The 22,837-nt window shown below is 37.6% G+C and overlaps 1 protein-coding gene across 7 annotated transcripts in view; it reads right to left on the bottom strand.

Moving 5' to 3' along the window:
- Window positions 1-22,837, bottom strand: part of LOC125255100 (WD repeat-containing protein 49) — a 39,606-nt gene that overhangs the window by 12,024 nt on the left and 4,745 nt on the right. For 6 of the 7 annotated variants that reach the window (XM_048170072.1, XM_048170069.1, XM_048170070.1 and 3 more), the window contains 16 exons: window positions 21,825-21,947; window positions 21,556-21,727; window positions 21,412-21,458; window positions 21,151-21,288; window positions 20,806-20,994; window positions 19,634-19,822; window positions 15,342-15,596; window positions 15,091-15,255; window positions 11,551-11,700; window positions 11,112-11,296; window positions 10,294-10,433; window positions 6,704-6,852; window positions 6,415-6,632; window positions 3,294-3,418; window positions 1,051-1,163; window positions 826-963 (listed from right to left, as the gene is read on the bottom strand). In XM_048170072.1, coding sequence (XP_048026029.1) covers window positions 826-963; window positions 1,051-1,163; window positions 3,294-3,418; window positions 6,415-6,632; window positions 6,704-6,852; window positions 10,294-10,433; window positions 11,112-11,296; window positions 11,551-11,700; window positions 15,091-15,255; window positions 15,342-15,596; window positions 19,634-19,822; window positions 20,806-20,994; window positions 21,151-21,288; window positions 21,412-21,458; window positions 21,556-21,727; window positions 21,825-21,947 — 2,496 coding nt within the window. The remainder of the gene's footprint in view (window positions 1-825; window positions 964-1,050; window positions 1,164-3,293; window positions 3,419-6,414; window positions 6,633-6,703; window positions 6,853-10,293; window positions 10,434-11,111; window positions 11,297-11,550; window positions 11,701-15,090; window positions 15,256-15,341; window positions 15,597-19,633; window positions 19,823-20,805; window positions 20,995-21,150; window positions 21,289-21,411; window positions 21,459-21,555; window positions 21,728-21,824; window positions 21,948-22,837) is intronic. The other variant, XM_048170073.1, reaches the window with a different exon arrangement.

Here is a 22,837-nt window from a genome sequence, read left to right as displayed (position 1 = left end):
ATAACTAATTTTAAATTATTATATTTTATTTAATATTATATTGTATTTCATTTGTATTTTTGAATTGTAACATTACATTTATTTGTTTTAAATCTTGAATTTGTTACATTTGAATTTCTTAATTTCGAATAATTTTAATACTTTAGCTTCATCCACCATTTTGAATTTGTTATTTTTAACGAAGACAAAATGATGAGCAGTTTCCACTACTCATATACATCCACTGAAATTTTGGTTTATTAAAAAGTTTATTAAACTTGGACATGATCTTTATTAATTTATACTTGTTCTCAACCTTTTTCCCTATAAACAGTATAAGGTATTTAAAATATATTTCCTCTATTATTTCTGTTATACTAGTTACTGTAGATTATTTGGTCACACTTTAGTTTAGGGTCCAATTCTCACTATTAACTATGACTTTTGCCTCAATAATTACCCCTAATTACTGCTTATTAATAGTTAGTAGCATTAATATGTGCTTTATACGTACTAATAAACAGCCAATATTCTAGTAATATGCATGATAATAAGCAACTAGTTAATAGTGAGAATTGAACCCCAAACTAAAGTGTTACAGATTATTTTAATTTATTAATAATAATATTAAAATAAATTAATTAAATATTGGAGGCCTCAAAGTGGTTTCTGGCCCCAGGATGAACCACTGTCATAATTCAAAACAATAAAAGTTCATGTTAAAATATCTGCATAACCTTGATTGTCCTTTTCGTGACATCACACAACCGGCACGTGTGCCAAGACAACTTTCCCATCCAAACCATTTATAAGTCATGCCAAACATCTCAGAAAAGACTGACTAACTGGTATCTCCATAGCCCGAAATGGTGTGAACTCGTTCCCGAAGCGATAGAGTCCTTCAGAGTCGCTATTTCGTCGCCTGCATCGCCACGCTGCCATCTTTATCTCCAGATCCCCACATGCTTGATCTCCAGAGAGAAACTGAGAGAAACACATTGAAATCCTTTACAAACAGTCAAGTAGTTTTAACAACTTAAACTGAAATCAAATTTCAGTATCTTGACTGACCTTATTGTATTTAGGCAGCGGGAACTTTTCCAAAGAGCTGCGGCGGTCAGACGTGTCCGCAAAGTCTGGGCTTTGTAGAGCCGTGTAACGGGTTTGTAGGTTTAGAGCTAATTCTGCAATGAGAAACAATTATAAATCACGCTTCGCTGAAAGAAAAGGTCAAAGACGACATGGAACGAAATTGAACACATTAACAAAGCAATGTCTTCACAATGGTAACTAGTCAGAAGGAAATAATGTAGGGCAGGATTAGATTTTACTAGTCATGATTTGTTTAGTTTCAGGTTGCATGCTACAAAACCGGTCAGTACTGAAAATCATGAACTCTATCATCCGACCGGAACTCAACTTCTGGGAGACGGGATACAAAATCTTTTGTAACAATATACACTACTGTTATCTCTTTTTTTTTTTTGAAAGAAATTAATACTTTTATTCCGCAAGGATGTGTTAAATTGATAAAAAGTGAGACTTTATATTGTTAGAAAAGATTTCTATTTTGATTAATGCTGTTCTTTTCAACTTTTTATTCATCAATAAATTCTAAAGAAATGATCACAGGTTATAAAAATATTAAGCAGCACAACTGTTTCCAACATTCATAATAAATTAGCATATTAGAATGATTTCTGAAGGATCATGTGACTCTGAAGACTGCAGTAATGATGCTGAAAAATCCGGTTTGATCACAGGAATAAATTATATTTTACATTTACATATATTTATATTTTCTACACATTAAATATATATTTTAATATATCAAATATTTTATATTATAAATACTTTAATATAAAATCAATTGTTTATATTAATTAAATAATTATTTTAATTAATATAAATATTAACTATATTTATATTAATTATATAAATATTTATATAATTACATATTACTATTAAAATTATAATTTTATTATAAAAATATTTTTATATATTTATATAAATTTATAATTTTATAATTTATATTTTATAATTGTATTTTTAATATATATTTTTAATATATTTCTAATATATAAAATATAATACATTATATATATATTATTAAAATAATATATATTAAATTTATATTTAATTTTTTTTATCAAATAAATGCAGCCTTGATGAGCATCAGACTTCTTTCAAAGACATTAAAATAGTAATTAAACAGTAAAAAATAGTTTCCAAACTTTTGACCGGTACTGTACATCCACAAAATTTTGCTTTATTAAAATATTTATTACATTCGGACATTGTTCTCAACCTGTATACATTATACATGGTATCTAAAAGATATTTCCTCTAGTCATTTTCATGTTTTTATTAATAGAAACTGGGAAACAAACCGAAATAATAGTTATAGAGTGGGGATTTATATATATATATATATATATATATATATATATATATATATATATATATATATATATATATATATATATATACAGGAGGCCCCTGACTAGGTTCCGTCCCCTGATTGAGAACCACTTTCATAAACTATTTGTGTGTCCATCAATGTCTAATTGGGCCATTTTTTGACAGAATAAGCTTTAGAGTGCGAGAATAAGAATTTATTGAACTGAAACATTTTAGACTATGAAATATTTGATTAATATTATTTTTATTTGGCCATGTGACCTTGGTTACTTCATCAGAAAATTAGTTTAATTAACTAATTTTGATGATCAAAACGTTTCTTTTTTTGTCCATTGTGTATAAATGGTTAATTCTGAATTCAACCGTTTGTCCCAGAATCCCCTGAGCAGCTGCTCTGAAAGATCAGCGCTCAAGAAGATGCTGGGGTAAGACTGAGCATCAGCAGACGTCTAATTCTCCAACGAGTGTCTAGACAGCTGCAGGAAGCGAGTAACACACCCAGCTCTGTCGGGGGAGGCTCAGTTAATCGCTTGTTTTGGCATGACGAGGAGCCGGAACTGAGGGAAGTGAGATCAGCAAACTGACAGATCCTGTCTGTCTGCGCTGAGCACACACTCGTCACAGTCAGAAGGTCAACCTTTCAAGTATTGCTGCTCCGCTGGAGGGTTTGTGTTTTTGGGAGGTAAACAAAATAGCATGTCAAAAGTTTGGGGTCGGTAAGATTTTTTTTATTTTTCTCTTCTGCTCACCAAGGCTGCATTTATTTGATCAAAAATACAGTAAAAAAATTTGACAATTTTATTAATATTTAAAACAACTGTTTTCTATGTGAATATATAGTAAAGTGTAATTTATTTCTGTGATGCAAAGCTGAATTTTCAGCCTCAGTTCACCTGTTTGTCGACGATCACCCTCTCCTGAACTTTCACCCCAGCAGATAAATCTCTCAGGGCTAGCACGTGATTGGCTGTCCTCCGTCCTCTCCTTCTTTTCTTCTTTGATTGGACTGGTCCGGTCCCTGTGGGGGATGTTAATGGATCACCGTTAGACATCAATCAATGATTGACGAAAGCACACAAATTCCTGATGTTTGACAAATGAGGATGTGCCATGACATGACATGCGGTCACATACTTTCGTAACATGATGGTATTAAACATTAACCAGCGGTTCAGTGGATGAATCAACAGATCTCAGTGGCGCAAACACACATTCAGAAATGTTTAAAGGCATCGTTCACCCTAAAATGACAACTGAATTAATTTATTTTCCAAACCCGTTTCTGAACGCGACTGGGTCCCGAAACAGGATCCTGCAAATTAAGATATTTTTGATGAAATCCGAGAGGTATATGACTCGTCTATATATAATCAACACTTTCAAGGTCCAGAAAGCTATTAAAGACATCGTTAAAACAGTCATGTGACTGCAGTAGTTCAACCTTAATGTTATGAAGAGACCAGAATACTTTTTGTGTGCAAAAACAAAACAAAAATAACGACTTCATTCAACAATCTCTTCTCTTCTGTGTCATTATCTATCTTACGTTGTTTACGTCCAGCGCTTCCTGGTTCATCGTCAGAACGCCGACTCATTATTGGCCGGCTCCTGCGTCAGCATCACACCCATGTGTCGTGCTGATCACGTGATCAGCTTTGGCCAATACTGACCTGGCGTTCGGACGTAAACACGGAAGCTCTTTCACCTGCGTAAGATAATGACAGAAGAGAAGAGATTGTTGAATAAAGTGGTTATTTTTGTTTTGTTTTTGCGCACAAAAAGTATTCTCGTCTCTTCATAACATTAAGGTTGAACCACTGCAGTCACATGACTGTTTTAATGATGTCTTTAGTACCTTTCCGGAACATTGAAAGTGTTGATTATATTGCTGTCTATCTATAAACGAGTCTTGGATTTCATCAAAAATATCTTAATTTGTGTGAAATTTCATTTCTGTGGGAACTGCCCCTTTAAGAGAGGAAGTGTATAACTCTAATCTTGTCTGTGTATGTGATGGATTCAGCCCAAACAAGTCTAAACACAATCAGAGGAGGTCTGTGGAGGGATTCTTCACCATGACACTTTGACAGATGTCCTATTTCCTCTGCCTGTCCGTATCCATTAGTAATTTTCAGAGAAGTCCAGAAATAATAATCAAATGAATGGTCTTTCTGGACTTGTCTACACTTCAACACATCGTTCTGCCACATGCTTGGGCTTAAACGGCAGATATTTCCCACCACTGACAACTTTCACTGTGGAGGTTTATTTGTTGAAGCCTCTCTTTGAGTTCAGCACCAAACCTGCCCGTCCATATATGGAGACTGATCAAATTATCTACAGTCACAGCAGCTGCCAGACTCACATCTGGTCCGGGATATGAGCTTCTAGTTTGGGTTGACTACCTACAGTGTCTTCTTGCTTTTGTAGAGAATTATGCAGAACCAATGACAAAATGTTTTTAAGAGGCTTTAATTTGTTGTTCAGCTAGCAGGCAATCTAGGAAGTGCAGCATAAAAACATTTCATTAATCAATATTTTTATTCTGTTTTACAGTAAAAAATTATGTAAACATCCTTAAAACAAGATAAATTCATTTCAAGCAAAATCAACTGGATAAGAAACTTCTTAAAAAAAATCTTATTTAATATTGAAATTACATAAGTAAACAAGTAAAAATACAAAAGTTATTATTTACTAGTGCTGTCAAACTAATTAATCACATTTTTTTTTATTAATTGTGATTAATCACAATTAAAAACATTGGAGCTTTTAATATTTTTATATTGTAATATAAACAACGTTTACAGACAGCGCATTCTCGTTTGTCTTGTGGCACTTGAATGGTTTAAAAGAATGTGCATTGTTTTAAAACAATGCATTCTGGGTAATATTATTTTTCGTTTTAAGAGGCTTTTAGGCTACTTTCTTGAAAATATTACCCAGAATGCATTGTTTTACAGTATATTACTTCTGTAAATTACAATGCATTCTGGGTTATATTATATAAAGTAGCCTATAGGACTCTTTTCCTAAAACAACAAATATTATTGTTTTATGGTATATTACTGTTTCAATGGAAAACGGTATTTTACTGTGTAAATTTGTTTTGTTTTTTTTTTTACAGTTATTTTTTAGAGTTTAATGTAAAGCTAGCCAAATTATGAGGGAAAAAATGGATGCTGCAGTAAATTGCATTAAATATTTTTAACATGTTAAATTGAAAAAAATTAAAAGTGCTAATTTTGACAGCCCTATTATTTACAAAAAAAAAAAATACATTTGAAAAATGATTTTGTACAGAAAAAAAGGCAATAAAGAAGAAAAACCTCACATTTATTATGATTATATAATAATAATTTTATACAATAATAACGACATTTTATTTTACAGAATAACATTAAAATTACAATACTAAAAGTTATTGCTGTCTCAATTTATTAGCAATAATTTATTATTATTTAATTTATTTTTCAGAGCTTTTATTTTGGCAGAAAAAACCTTAAAGCTTCTCTTTTGATGACAACAAATTCTCAAACGGTTCTCATTACAAATTTGGGAAGATTGTTGCACATATTGCATTTTCAAAAGCACGTTACAAGTGACCAAAACTCACAACGTTTTTGCAGAGATGGTGTTCGTGTGCTGCAGATTTTACTGCAAACCAAGCTGCACTAATTCTGTAATTCATGTGGGTCATACTTCTCAGTTGGGAAAATATGAAAACCTGTATAAATATGGGAAAAAACCCTGTAATTACGCCAGGTTTTGGCATTGTGAAAACAGGTCACCTGACCCTGGTAAGTCAATGCAACTTTTAAGAATAAATTTTTTAATAATCATTAGAAGTCTTTCTTTCAGAACTTGCACAGCCAGATAGCAGCCATGGCAAAGGTCAGCCAGACTGGTCGGAGAAGGTGCACTAGTCTTTTTGAAACTGGTCTTTCTCACCCAACAGCACATGCTGAGCGAGCTGGCCATCGTTTTAGGCTAATAACCGATGTGCAGTTATACCTGCTGGTTTGATAAGTGTCTGGGTTGCTCAAATCCCACAGCTGTTCTTGTCCAAAACAGCCCACACAAGCTCCTTCACGGGTCCAGAGACAGGCCCTGCGGTCCACCGAAGCGCTCAACACGAAGAGTTGAGACTCGTACACCAGGACCTCGCTGCTCACTATCGCCCTCTCATGGCCCCTCCAAGAGTGTAACAGTGGAGGCAATTCTTTTGCAGACTGAGAGACACACATACTGTAAATATAGACTGAAATAAAGAGCTAAAAAAGGTGAATTCAGGTTTCCGTACCTCCACATCTCCAGCAGATAAGGCATAGTGTGAGATGTCCCAGACCTTGATGGATCCTGTGCTGTCTCCAGTGACAAGTAGACTGTTTTCCTGGTCTGTGCTTAAACCCATCACACGCTTATTAAATTCATCAGGCACATAGAACTGTCCTGCGTCAGACGTGATGAACAAAACAAAGTCATTAAACTACTGCTCTGTGCTTTTCTGATAACGGATGTAAGATGATAAAAATCTGTGCACCCAGAAGCCAGTCGAGCAGATTGAAACAAGCGATTTCAGCCAGCTGTCGTGAACAATATTCATCTGACAACCCACGAACGATCAGAAGATCAACAGTTTGGAAGTCTATTGAAAAATCAGCTTTGCCAATAAATTACATTTTAATATATATATCAGTCAGTGCTTCCCACTGGACTAGACTTTACTTGTATTTACACGTATAATAACGGCCGCCCAAGTATATTTGGAGACACATTTTTGCCTTTATTATTTTTATCCTCTTATACTTTTATATCCGCGCAAGATAATGAAACCATCTGCGATCGATTAACTAGTCGTTTCATACCTGCTCGTTATGTGTGCGTCAGAACTGTTTACATTCCCACAGGCGCTGCATTTTGCAAAATCACAAGGGGGCGCTGTTGTGCGTTCTACAAGCTCACACAACAGCGGTTCAGTCTGCTTCAAAGTGATTCTCAATCAATGAAAAGCGCAGATTTATGCCAAGCGATTGCTAATGAACTCAAGTTGATGAATTATTACAAAGTCTACTGTATAGCCTTTATATAAAATGTTTTAGACGGTTGTAAGAATCTGAAGGATCAGCCTGCAATAGTACAGACATTTCAAAATAAGAGTCCCGGTGTATTTCGGGCTTGTTTATAATTAAATGTCACACGCTAAGTTTTTTCTTTTTCTTTTGGGCATTATTGGTATTTTGGTTTCACAATAAATTGTATTTAATTTGATTTCCATTTAATTCATAGTAAATTATTGTAGTCTCCTCCCACAGGAAGAAAAGACTAAGAACATTATTTGACACAAATTATTCATTTTATAAATTTTACTAGTAAAATCTGTGTCCCATTCACTGAGAGAGACACTATATGACAGCAAGGAGAACATAGGAAAAGGTGAACCATTTAAATGCTGTAATTTTGCATAATTTACAATGCATAATAATGCATAATATTAGTATGTAATTATATGCTATGTAATTAAAATTAATTTCAATGAATAAAAATACTGTTAAAAATCACACATTATTTGTTTGTCACATGTAGTAGACCATTTTTGTGCCGTGGGTAATAGGAGGATTTTTCACCCGGCTACCACCGCAAGTATATTTCAAACCTGTGGGAAGCACTGTTAGTGATGTCAAAATTAGCCCATTAACATTTGCGATTAATTTTTTCAGTTTAATCACGTTGAAAATATGTAACGCGATTAACGCAGAATCCGTCATAATTTGGCTAGTGTTACATTATATGATCACACTCTTATTCACACAAATGCTTTTAAAACATTCAAGCGCCACAAGACAAGCGAGAACGATCTGTCTGTGAATGTCGTGTCATGTGACACACACACGACTCGTGTGCACAGAAAGACGCGCGCCAGTATCAAGGTCTCTTTCACGCTTGAACAAACAATAACACACAGAATTATGACAAAATGGACGTTTTGTGGAGTATCTTCATAAGAGCAGTCTTAAATGAGTTAAATAACGACTTAAATGAACTTAAAGAATAGGGCTGCAACAAACGATTATTTTGATAATCGATTAATCTGTCGATTATTAGAACGATTAATCGACTAATCATCGATTATTGCACTGATTAATCAGTAGGCTTTGTTCGATTATTCTACTTTAGCAATTAGTTAAAATATTGAGTTATACTGTACTTTAACTAGTAAATAAAACAAGGAAATCACTTCAGCTTTTAAAAGTGTATTTTTAATCATTTTTAAGCCAACTGAATAGACCAATATACTATAAATATAAATATATAAATATAATGTAATCATGTGGGGGTTTTTGTGAAAAATGAAACAACATACATACATACACATAATACATATCATATATATGTGTATGTGTATGAGTATGTGTGTGTATATATATATATATATATATATATATATATATATATATATATATATATATATATATATATATACACACACACACACACACACAAACTATCGAGTTTATGGTCATTGAATGGCTTTCCTGAGGTAAATGTTACATTTTGTGTGATATATTTGTTTGCAAGTTTTATTGACTTCTTTCTGCGGTTAAAACTCCGATTAAGTGATTACAATAGAGATGGATTAATTTCAGTAAGTTCAGTAAGTACTTTTTGATGTTCATTCATGTTTATTTCGCGCTGTAATAGAGAGGAATAGGTTCACATGCCGCTTGAACCGAGGTGTTACAGCGATCTGCCACACAACGTTAAACAGAGTCACCACCACAAGTATTGTTTGAATCCCGTAGTAATATTGACTGAATTTAAAAGCTTAGACTTAGTTTTATATCAAAAGTAACCTGATCTGTCGGTGCGTTGCCGTTGTCTGTGTCCTCTTTGCTCTGCGATGCATCTTTCACTGTGTGAGAAAATGAACGTGTGGCGTGAGAACAGTGAGTTTGAATGAGAGTTGGTGGCCCTGCATGACAGTATTCTGTAGTTATGCTAAACGTTATGTTTGTTATGTTTATGCTATGTTAATCTCCCACATTTCACGGGTTCGACGTCGTTTGCACTATGCTCTCCAAAGCACTGACTTCTTTTATTGGATTGGATCCCGGAGGGCTGCATTACAGTATTGCGCTACAGCGCCCCACTGGTTACACCGCGTTATTGCAGGCCCTTCAAATAGGTCGTATGAGATCAAGAGACTATTCGACAACAAAAATATTTGTCGACAATTTTTTATTGTCGACGTTGTCGATAATGTCGACTAATCGTTTCAGCCCTATTAAAGAATTGCATCATGTTCGGCAGCGTCAGCTCTTAAAGTGACAGCAGCCTAATAAACCAGTTGCTGTGATGATGACATTAATGTTCATCAAAGAACTAAGATAACTGAGAAAACTGTAGCTTTAATAAAGATTAATCTATAATTAATTTATCATTTATGCAGTGAAGTCTGTAAAGTGTTTGATAACTTTATTCAATTTCTGTATATTTCCTTCCTGTTAGACAGAAATATGACATTTATTATAATGGGTTTATGTGAAGATTGTTTTAAATTCACTTAAAATTACATGCTTTTTTTTTTTTAAAAGCCTAATTAAATGCCATATATTTAAAATATACTGTCTTTAAGATGTTTCTACATTCATTTGGAGAGTAACTGTGAAATTATTACAATATAAAAATATTAAAACTTTAATTGCGATTAATTAAAATAGAAAACAGTTACTTTAAATTGTAATAATATTTCACATATTACAGTTTTTATTAAATAAATGCAGCCTTGGTGAGCATGAGATATCTTTCAAACACATAAAATCTTAATCATTCCAAACATTTGACAGTGAGTGTACATATTATACATCAGTTCCTCTCAGTTATCATGTTTACCATGCTTGTGTTTGGGCCCACAGATGCTCCACCAGCAGACAGATCCGGCCTGTGAGCTCAGCAGCACAGCGCCGCTTCTCAAATGACTTTGCTGAGCTCGTTTTTGCAAGAACAGCAGTCTATGAACGGGCAGATGAACTCTACACACACAGAAGCATATTCAATTTATACATTACTTCACTCTGTCAGCTAATAATAGGACATAAAATGGTCTTAATGCAGTGGTTCTCAACTGGTGGTTCAAAATACAAAAACGTGTTGCAGGTCTGTTAAATGCAAGTAACCATATAATTATGCCAGGTTAGGATAGTAAAATTAATCACCTTGTTATGTGAATTATTAGCTGCCGAGAGCATGCAATTTTCCTATTCAGACAATGTCATTTTAATAATTTTGCAAATAGTTATTACAACATTCAATTTTAAGGCCAATTCTCTTTACTTGTGTATGGAAAACAATATGGTACTGTGTTTATATATAAATAATGTACATTTCAGGGATGTTATAGAGGGTGTGTTCTACACTTTTCCTACATTTTATCGTATTATTTTCCCCCCTGAATTCCACATATATTATTAGTCATGCTTTCTTATCCAGAAACATTTAGTTTTCTGCTCATTTTCCACCCTCTCTCTGAACCTTACAACAAACCAGGGTGTTTTTGCTCATTTGTAAATGACCTGTGTTGTGATTGCTGAATACTTATTCTCCGAAAATAGTCTAAGTGGATTTGGAGGGAGTTTAGCGTTTAGTTATTTCAAATACGCAAGTAAAATACTATTTTTCATAGTATGTCCGCGGTCTGATTTCATACTAACTTCCCTTGCTGGGATCTCTGCAGTTGTGTGAGGGGCTTCTGAAGAGCCAGCGTCCATATAATGATCTCTCCGTCATAACTCCCAGTAGCCAGAAGTCCCAGACCTAGACAGTGATCCATCGCCAGGATATCCTCTCTGTGCTGATGACCAGACTTCCAGGACAGGTCTGCTTTCACATAGATGTCCTGTAAACACACATACACTTCAGTAGACGTCTTTAAGATCTCCAGTTCTGCTGTGTCAGCTTCTGTGCCTTGTCAGACCGCCATTAAAACCCACTTTGTTGTCATAGACGTCTCAAGGTATGACCACAAAAGCACACACCCAGTTGAAGAGAATGAAAGCCATAACCAGAAAAATGTATATTCTGGCTGAAAGCCCTTTTTGCTTTTAAGTAGCCATTAAAGAGTGTGTGATTGAGACACAAACTGGCCCTTACCTTTGAAAACTCAATGCTATACTGAGTGATCAATCGACTCCAGCCTGTGGCTAGAAGCTGGTTGTCATGATGACAGATGATCCCCGTGACCTCTGTGTTGGAGGCAGTTTCTAGCTTATGAAGATTGAGGCCATTCAGTAAGTTCCACACCTGTAGCAAGGAAATGCAGAACTGTTACTAAACTTATTATTTGTATAAAGCAGTGGCAACAGGAATATAATAAAAACACAATAATGTCATAATGATGACTATTTACAGTAAGGTCTCTGTTGTTAACATTAATGAATGCATTATCCAACATGAACTAACAATAAGCAATGTATTTACTATAGCATTTATTAGGGGTTCAAGTATGTTTCAAGGGGTTTCAACTCTGAAACTCTATTCTAATTGTTAAATTTTCCAAGGATCAGCATTCTCCCCAAAAAGTGATCGGGCAGACCAAACCGTAAGTCGCAGAGACTTGAAACTTTGAGGGCTGGTAGTACTTACAACGTCTACAACTTCACCAAGGCTCGCCCTGATCGGCCAGACAGGGGCGCTACAGTGGTGAAAAGTACGAAATCGTTCATTTGGCGAAATTTTCGGGTATTTTGGATTTTTGGAAAAACCTACTTTTGCAAACTAGTCCTAGTTTTTTGGCCCGATCGGAACCAAACCAGTGCAGCGAGATTCCCTGTAGTCTGTTTGTCAATAATTATCAAAAAAAGTTGAAATTTGAAAAAACTCCAAGGGCTGCGAAAACGCTCGAAGTGGGCGGAGCCACTTTTACTAAAACTCATGAACAAAATGAGATATTTTCACCAAACTCAGCACACAAATGTAAGAGCTCATTCTGTGGTTGTGTGAAAAAGGACTCGACTGGCCACTTGGTGGCGCTATAAAATGGAATGCGGTGTCTTTGTCCGAGGTGCCAAGACTGCCTTTGAGGACATTCACGTATCTCAAATGTACGGAGCCCTGGAATATGACATGCAGGAAAAAAATAGTTGGCTAAATCATGTGCACGATTTACTAATTCGTTCCCTCGATTTACTAAAACGTGAGCACGATTTACTAATTCGTTCCCTCGATTTACAAAAACGTGCGCACGATTTACTAATTCGTTCTCTCGATTTACAAAAACGTGCGCACGATTTACTAATTCGTTCCCTCGATTTACTAAAACGTGCGCGCGATTTACTAATTCGTTCCCTCGATTTACAAAAACGTGCGCACGATTTAATAATTCGTTCCCTCGATTTACTAAAACGTGCGCACGATTTACTAATTCGTTCCCTCGATTTACAAAAACGTGCGCACGATTTACTAATTCGTTCCCTCGATTTACTAAAACGTGCGCACGATTTACTAATTCGTTCCCTCGATTTACAAAAACGTGCGCACGATTTACTAATTCGTTCCCTCGATTTACAAAAACGTGCGCGCGATTTACTAATTCGTTCCCTCGAATTTACAAAAACGTGCGCGCGATTTACTAATTCGTTCCCTCGATTTACTAAAACGTGCGCGCGATTTACTAATTCGTTCTCTCGATTTACAAAAACGTGCGCGCGATTTACTAATTCGTTCTCTCGATTTACTAAAACGTGCGCACGATTTACTAATTCGTTCCCTCGATTTACTAAAACGTGCGCACAATTTACTAATTCGTTCCCTCGATTTACAAAAACGTGCGCACGATTTACTAATTCGTTCCCTCGATTTACAAAAACGTGCGCGCGATTTACTAATTCGTTCCCTCGATTTACAAAAACGTGCGCACGATTTACTAATTCGTTCCCTCGATTTACAAAAACGTGCGCGCGATTTACTAATTCGTTCCCTCGATTTACTAAAACGTGCGCACGATTTACTAATTCGTTCCCTCGATTTACAAAAACGTGCGCGCGACGATTTACTAATAATTTTACGTTCCCTCGATTTACTAAAACGTGCGCACGATTTACTAATTCGTTCCCTCGATTTACAAAAACGTGCGCACGATTTACTAATTCGTTCCCTCGATTTACAAAACGTGCGCGCGATTACTAATTCGTTCCCTCGATTTACAAAAACGTGCGCGCGATTTACTAATTCGTTCCCTCAATTTACAAAAACGTGCGCGCGATTTACTAATTCGTTCCCTCGATTTACTAAAACGTGCGCGCGATTTACTAATTCGTTCTCTCGATTTACAAAAACGTGCGCACGATTTACTAATTCGTTCCCTCGATTTACAAAAACGTGCGCACGATTTACTAATTCGTTCCCTCGATTTACTAAAACGTGCGCACGATTTACTAATTCGTTCCCTCGATTTACTAAAACGTGCACACGATTTAATTTTTTTCCTTGCATGTCATATGTGGGGCTCCATACAAATGTAACACGTTTCAAAAGAAATCGGCCACCGGGGGGCACCTTCGCATTATTCACGAGAATAAAGGATTGTGTATCTCACAACTTTTCGCCCATGACATTCACTCCACATGGTAGAACTCCTCATTCTGAGCAACTTTGCCTCTAGGACCGTCACTGTCTATTGAATCGTTCATTAAATATTGGAGATTATTTCAAAAACCAACTTTGGCAAACTAATCCTAGGTTTTTGGCTCAACCTCGATAACTGTTAAAAAGCTTTATAAACCATATATTTCCTATGGTAAATTGCCTGTATTGGCTGTAAATGGTCTTTTCCATCTATGATTGAGATTTTACCTTTTTATGCATGTGCTTAATGGCCTTAAAGTGCTTGAATAATTGCTAAAAGCTATATTTAAAAGCCTATATAATATAGTACAAATATATATATATTTTTTAAAAATGTTAAAATGTAAAACATTAATTTTGAGGAAGTAAAACACTCTGCTACTAAAACACTCTATGTTTATGCAAATTCTGTACCATTTTAAAGTTATTATTTTAGGTTGTAATACACTACACAGGTTTTGTTCTGATTTACAGTCTGGAGGAATTGACACCAGTTGCAGAAAGCCAAATCTATTCTGCTTATTTTGGGCAGTCAAAGTTGACAACTTTCAAAGAAATTATGTAGTGTATGCTGAGCACAGACTTTGATTATTTAACTTCAGACTATGATTCCATCCAGTCAGTGGATATTAAACACGGTGGATATTCTGAGCCAATTTATATTGTTATTATTTGTCTTTCATTTGTCACGCATGTTTCTGCATGAGTTTGTTGTTTTTGGAACAACTTGTAATTCTGGTAGTGTGTGATCAGCAGATGTTTAGTGTAAGATTTTATTTTGTACCCACTTACAAAGTCAGCAAATGCATGATGCCTACAATTTTATGCAGTTAGAATTGCATAGCATTTACAGTACAGGAATGCAATATACTGTTATTGCTAATAAGTATATGCACAAACAAAATTCCTGAATGTCTGTCAAGCATGAAGCTCACTTTGGCAAATCCTAGAGCACCAGGAAATGGAAAAGTGCACACTTTATTTCTTGTCAGACTGATAACTTTTGCAACCTAACTATTACTAATGCATCTAATTGAGGCTTGCATTTGTGTTAAATCTCACACTTGCCTTGATAGTGCCATTGGTGGCCGCAGAGATCAGTCTGCGCTGGTGTACGTCTAGTGCCATACAGGAAACCTCCTCCTTACCATGAGCGTTTCTTACCTCCATCTTCTTAATGCCTGTCTTCACATCCCACACAGTCAGTGTGGAGTCAGCACAGGCTGTGATTACCTCGACCATGCACAAAATACACATTAAAGAAAAGAACCTATAATGTTCAGTCCACAAACTATCATCAAACAAACCCAAACACCAACCTGTTCAAGATGAGGATTATAGAGGGCACAGGTGTACAGGCCAGACTTGTCGTTGGATTCTGTTTTTTTGGATTCTGTCAGTGAAAGCACGGCCAGATACTCCCTGCAGGTCACCAGTAGCACAGGGTTTGCGGTCAGGTTGAGGAGCAGAGGAAAGCTGCCCTGCTCAGGAGAAACGCCTGCTTGGATATTGGGGAATTTCAGGTGAATTGTCTTTACACATTGTCGAGAAGGAATATCCCATATTTTCAGCTCCTGAAAGGCAACACAGATATAGACCAGAGCTTTTGACTTGCAACTTATTATCTTTGACTTTTATTGCATGTAAGCAATGCATGATTTCTATTTCTCATGCCAGCAGCCAAGTTCATCATGCCATGACACTGATGCAAAACAAATCTCACGCTAATGAAAACCAAACACCAGTGGCTGGATTCACAAAACATTCTTAAGAATAAAATTTTCTGCAAAAACCAATGAGCTCAAACGTGCTACATGCCATGAGAATGAACTTCATTGGTTGTTACGGAAACTCAAACGTGCTGCGTAACGCGAGAATGAACCTCAATGGTTGTTACGGAAGCGCAAACGTGCTGCGTAACACGGGAATGAACCTCATTGGTTCTTGCTGAAGCTCAAACGTGCTGCGTAACACGAGAACGAACCTCAATGGTTCTTGCTGAATCTCAAACGTGCTGCGTAACACGAGAATGAACCTCATTGGTTCTTGCTGAAGCTCAAACGTGCTGCGTAACACGAGAACGAACCTCAATGGTTCTTGCTGAATCTCAAACGTGCTGCGTAACACGAGAACGAACCTCAATGGTTCTTGCTGAATCTCAAACGTGCTGCGTAACACGAGAATGAACCTCATTGGTTCTTGCTGAAGCTCAAACGTGCTGCGTAACACGAGAACGAACCTCAATGGTTCTTGCTGAATCTCAAACGTGCTGCGTAACACGAGAACGAACCTCAATGGTTCTTGCTGAATCTCAAACGTGCTGCGTAACACGAGAATGAACCTCAATGGTTGTTACGGAAGCGCAAACGTGCTGTGTAACACGAGAACGAACCTCATTGGTTGTTACGGAAGCTCAAACGTGCTGCGTAACACGAGAACGAACCTCAATGGTTCTTGCTGAATCTCAAACGTGCTGCGTAACACGAGAATGAACCTCAATGGTTGTTACGGAAGCGCAAACGTGCTGCGTAACACGAGAACGAACCTCAATGGTTCTTGCTGAATCTCAAACGTGCTGCGTAACACGGGAATGAACCTCATTGGTTGTTACGGAAGCGCAAACGTGCTGCGTAACACGAGAATGAACCTCATTGGTTCTTGCGGAAGCGCAAACGTGCTGCGTAACACGAGAATGAACCTCTTTGGTTCTTGCGGAAGCGCAAACGTGCTGCGTAACGCGAGAATGACCTCATTGGTTCTTGCGGAAGCTCAAACGTGCTGCGTAACACGAGAATGACCTCATTGGTTCTTGCGGAAGCTCAAACGTGCTGCGTAACACGAGAATGAACCTCATTGGTTCTTGCGGAACCTCAAACGTGCTGCGTAACACGAGAATGAACCTCATTGGTTCTTGCGGAACCTCAAACGTGCTGCGTAACACGAGAATGAACCTCATTGGTTGTTACGGAAGCGCAAACGTGCTGCGTAACATGAGAATGAACCTCATTGGTTGTTACGGAAGCGCAAACGTGCTGCGTAACAAGAGAACGAACCTCAATGGTTCTTGCTGAAGTGCAAATGTGCTGCGTAACACGAGAACGTACCTCATTGGTTGTTACGGAAGCTCAAACGTGCTGCGTAACATGAGAACGAACCTCAATGGTTCTTGCTGAAGCGCAAACGTGCGGCGTAACACGAGAACAAACCTCATTGGTTCTTGCGGAACCTCAAACGTGCTGCGTAACACGAGAATGAACCTCATTGGTTCTTGCGGAACCTCAAACGTGCTGCGTAACACGAGAATGAACCTCATTGGTTCTTGCGGAAGCGCAAACGTGCTGCGTAACATGAGAATGATCCTCATTGGTTGTTATGGATGCTCAAATGTGCTGCGTAACATGAGAACGAACCTCAATGGTTCTTGCTGAAGCGCAAACGTGCGGCGTAACACGAGAACGAACCTCATTGGTTCTTGCGGAACCTCAAACGTGCTGCGTAACACGAGAATGAACCTCATTGGTTGTTACGGAAGCGCAAACGTGCTGCGTAACATGAGAATGATCCTCATTGGTTGTTATGGATGCTCAAATGTGCTGCGTAACATGAGAACGAACCTCAATGGTTCTTGCTGAAGCGCAAACGTGCGGCGTAACACGAGAACGAACCTCATTGGTTCTTGCGGAACCTCAAACGTGCTGCGTAACACGAGAATGAACCTCATTGGTTCTTGCGGAACCTCAAACGTGCTGCGTAACACGAGAATGAACCTCATTGGTTCTTGCGGAACCTCAAACGTGCTGCGTAACACGAGAATGAACCTTATTGGATGTTACGGAAGCGCAAACGTGCTGCGTAACATGAGAATGATCCTCATTGGTTGTTATGGAAGCTCAAATGTGCTGCGTAACAAGAGAACGTACCTCATTGGTTGTTACGGAAGCTCAAACGTGCTGCGTAACATGAGAACGAACCTCAATGGTTGTTACGGAAGCGCAAACGTGCTGCGTAACACGAGAACGAACCTCATTGGTTATTGCGGAAGTGCAAATGTGCTGCGTAACACGAGAACGTACCTCATTGGTTGTTACGGAAGCTCAAACGTGCTGCGTAACATGAGAACGAACCTCAATGGTTGTTACGGAAGCGCAAACGTGCTGCGTAACACGAGAACGAACCTCATTGGTTATTGCGGAAGCGCAAATGTGCTGTGTTACACGAGAACGAACCTCATTGGTTATTGCGGAAGCGCAAACGTGCGGCGTAACACGAGAACAAACCTCAATGGTTGTTACGGAAGCGCAAACGTGCTGCGTAACACGAGAACGAACCTCATTGGTTATTGCGGAAGAGCAAACGTGCTGCATAACACGAGAACGAACCTCAATGGTTGTTACGGAAGCGCAAACGTGCTGCGTAACACGAGAACGAACCTCAATGGTTCTTGCTGAAGCTCAAACGTGCTGCGTAACACGAGAATGAACCTCACTGGTTGTTATAGAAGCTCAAACGTGCTGTGTAACACGAGAATGAACCTCACTGGTTGTTACGGAAGCGCAAACGTGCTGCGTAACACGAGAACAAACCTCATTGGTTCTTGCTGAAGCTGGAACGTGCTGCGTAACACGAGAATGAACCTCACTGGTTGTTATAGAAGCTCAAACGTGCTGTGTAACACGAGAATGAACCTCATTGGTTCTTACGCGGAAGCGCAAACGTGCTGCGTAACACGAGAATGAACCTTATTGGTTCTTGCTGAAGCTCAAATGTGCTGCGTAACACGAGAATGAACCTCACTGGTTGTTACAGAAGCTCAAACGTGCTGCGTAACACGAGAATGAACCTCACTGGTTGTTACGGAAGCGCAAACGTGCTGCGTAACACGAGAATGAACCTCATTGGTTCTTGCGGAAGCTCAAACGTGCTGCGTAACACAAGAACGAACCTCATTGGTTCTTGCGGAAGCTCAAACGTGCGGCGTAACACGAGAACGAACCTCATTGGTTCTTGCGGAAGCGCAAACGTGCTGCGAAACATGAGAATGAACCTCATTGGTTGTTATAGAAGCTCAAACGTGCGGCGTAACACGAGAACGAACCTCATTGGTTGTTATAGAAGCTCAAACGTGCTGCGTAACACGAGAACGAACCTCACTGGTTGTTACAGAAGCTCAAACGTGCTGCGTAACATGAGAATGAACCTCATTGGATCTCGCACGTGTCAAGCAAACATGCTTGAGCTTCCGTTTACCACAACTGATGTATGAGTTGATGAATGTTTATATGTGAATAAAAGCCTAAATTAAATCTGTTCATCATATAAAGCGATCACTTAATTCATATGGATTAGTTTTACAATCTCTTTATGAACTTTTTGAAACGCCACAGTATCAATTGTTTAGGCTGTCTATTTCATTAAAAAGATCTTCATTTGCGTTCTAAAGAAAAAAAAAAGTCTTACAGGTTTGAAACAACATGAGAGTGAATAATTAATGATAGTATTTTCATTTTTGCGTGAACTAACCCTCTAACTTCTTTCTTAAGAAGATATTCATGAATCCAGCCCCTGGATCTTTTATGTTTTCCATTTTGGCATTTAGTAGATGGAAACTAACAGCGTCCTTAGAGTAGCTGAAGATCTTGCCCAATGCTTGGTGAATAACCACATCCAGCACAGATGTGTGATGACTGTGCAGAACCGCAGTTGGGCGGCAGGTCACATAGCGGTTCCACAGCCTGACAGGACCCACTCCAGCAGTTACCAGCAGACCGAGAGAGAAGCTGAAGTCAAAACACTTGACTCCCTACAGCAGAAGAAGAGGGAGATGGAGATACAGCGAAAGGGTTTAAAATATTGTGTCATTATTTGCTGGTAGTCATGTTGCAAATTTGTCAGACTAATGAGTGAGTCACAGTACTCCTGTTTTACACAATATCCAGGCCCAGGCCCTTTTCTTCTCCAGCAGTTAAATTTGTAACTACTGTGGGGTTGGCCTATTGCTTCTCTGAATGTTACAGAATGGAAAATACTGGGGAATAGTCTGTTTTAATAAATCCGTCAAAACAACTAAATGAAGATTTTTATGGGGTCTGAACACTCCCTTCAAAAACCACAACAACAACCTCTCTGAATCATGAGTGTATATTTAGTTTTACTGTAAATGGTTTGTGACTGTCTTTTCCCATAGAAATCAACATGCCTTTGAACTGTGACCTACAAATGAGCTTTGGAATCAATCAATCAATCTCTGTGTTTGTTTATCTATCTGTGTTTATTGATCTATGTTTGTTTATATATCTGTTTGTTTATCAATCTATATATATGTGTCTATCTATCAATCTATCTCTGTGTTTATCTATGTTTATCTATCTATGTCTGCCTGTCTATGTGTTTGTGTATCGATCTGTCGATCCATCATCTGTTTATCGATCTGTCTATCCATCATCTATCTGTTTATCTGTGTTTATCAATCTATCTACCTGTCTATCAATCATCTGTCTGCTGATCTGTCTGTCTATCTATGCATTTGTCTGTTTATCGATCTGTGTCTATCCATCATCTACCTTTCTATCTATTTGTTTATAAATCTATCTTTGTCAATCTGTCTATTATTTGTCTGTTTTTATCGATCTACATTTGTCTATCTCTGTGTTTGTGTATCGATCTATCTGTCAATCAATCTATCTATCTAGTTGTTTGTTTATCTGTTATCTATCTGCCATAGAGGATAAATATGAAATGCAGAGAATAAGATGCACCATTGTTGCAAACATTATAATTCACCACCTTTTGTATTCTCCAAATGTATTTCTCACTCTTCTGATTGACATCAATGATGACCACAGAGCTGGCTGGACTTTCTGATGATGTAATAATGAGCTCATCGTGGGGCTCATACAGGATTTTGTTGATCGGCTCGCTGTGGATTTTTGGGATGTGCTGATAAGAGATCAGTGCACTGTGCGCACATATATCCTGTTCATGAAATATTTTTTTACAACATCAGTGACATGCAATGCAACATTTTAACAGATATTTTTCTGTTTTTGTATCAAATGTTTTCATAGAAACAACATCACACATTTCCATGGCACAAAATCACTCTACAATCATGAAGACGCACACACTCACTGGCATAAAGATTTGCAATGGGCCAGTTTGGTCGGTGAAAGGCATTTCAAAGAGCCCCTTGAAAGGCTGAAGAAACCACAGCAAATTCACAGAGCCTTTCTCATCTCCCCACATCAGCACACACTTTTCTCCTGGAGCCTAGATGAGGAGGATCAAACATGACTCACAGTGAGCCAAAACAAAAACAAACCAGCTTGGAGAATTAACAAGCTTAAAATAAATTCCTGTTCAACACCAGGGCATGAAATGTCAGCAGCCTACCTCTGTGTCATACCAATAACATAGAGCAGTAGCAGCATGACTCAGTCCTGAAAACAACATAGAGAGAGGAAGACAACAAGGTCAAAATGTAAGAAGAAAAGCAAACTACTACATCTAGCAGTGCAAACTTTTGTTGGCTCATACCGAACAAATGAACCTGCTCAAAACCAAATGTGGTGGAAACGTCAAAGAAGTGGATCCCCCTGCTCAGGGTTGACACGGCGATCTTGTGAACATTTGCCATGTAGACGGCATCTGTGCTCCAACCCTGGAACCTCCTACGATGCTGCCGTTTATTAAAGGGGTCAGCACACATCTACAGGGACGAAGACATTTTTGACTCATGAACCGTAGGTCACAGAATATTATTTTTGTAAGTATATATTTCTGTGAATTAAATGTTAATTTGTCACCTCCAGTGGCTTTATTTTGTTCAGATGACTGTTCCACACAATGAGAGTTCCTCTCTTGCTGACGCTGACGTAACGCATAGGTGGAGACTGACTCAAAGCCAAGATACGCACGATAGGCTCTTGCTGATGAGTGAGCGATTTTATGATTAGAATTGTAGAAAGAGAAACAATATTTTTACGCACATTCTAAGAACTTAAAACAAAAATAAATAATAAGAAATGATAGATAGATAGATATAGATAGACAGATAGATGGATAGAGAGATACAGACAGATAGATAGACAGATAGACAGACAGATAGACAGACAGATAGATAGATGATAGATAGATAGACAAACAGACAGACAGATAGATAGATAGACAGATAGACAGACAGATAGATAGACAGATAGACAGACAGATAGATAGATGATAGATAGATAAATAGATAGATAGACAGATAGATAGATGATAGATAGATACAGACAGATAGACAGATAGACAAACAGACAGACAGATAGATAGATGATAGATAAATAGATAGATAGACAGATAGATAGAAAGATACAGATAGACAGACAGACAGATAGATAGATGATAGCTAGATAGACAAACAGACAGACAGATAGATAGATAGACAGATAGACAGACAGATAGATAGACAGATAGACAGATAGATAGATGACAGATAGATAAATAGATAGATAGACAGATAGATAGATGATAGATAGACAGACAGATGGATAGATGATAGATAGATAGATAGATAGATAGATAGATAGATAGATAGACAGATGATAGATAGATAAATAGATAGATAGACAGATAGATAGATGATAGATAGATACAGACAGATAGACAGATAGACAAACAGACAGACAGATAGATAGATGATAGATAAATAGATAGATAGACAGATAGATAGATGATAGATAGACAGATGGATAGATGATAGATAGATAGATAGATAGATAGATAGATAGATAGACAGATGATAGATAGATAGAAAAATAGATAGATAGATAGATAGATG

This window comes from Megalobrama amblycephala, linkage group LG20, assembly GCF_018812025.1.
Source record: "Megalobrama amblycephala isolate DHTTF-2021 linkage group LG20, ASM1881202v1, whole genome shotgun sequence".
NCBI classification, from domain to species: domain Eukaryota; kingdom Metazoa; phylum Chordata; class Actinopteri; order Cypriniformes; family Xenocyprididae; genus Megalobrama; species Megalobrama amblycephala.
The sequence above is the reverse complement of the archived record's forward strand: the minus strand, read 5'-3'. Positions and strand labels throughout refer to the sequence as shown.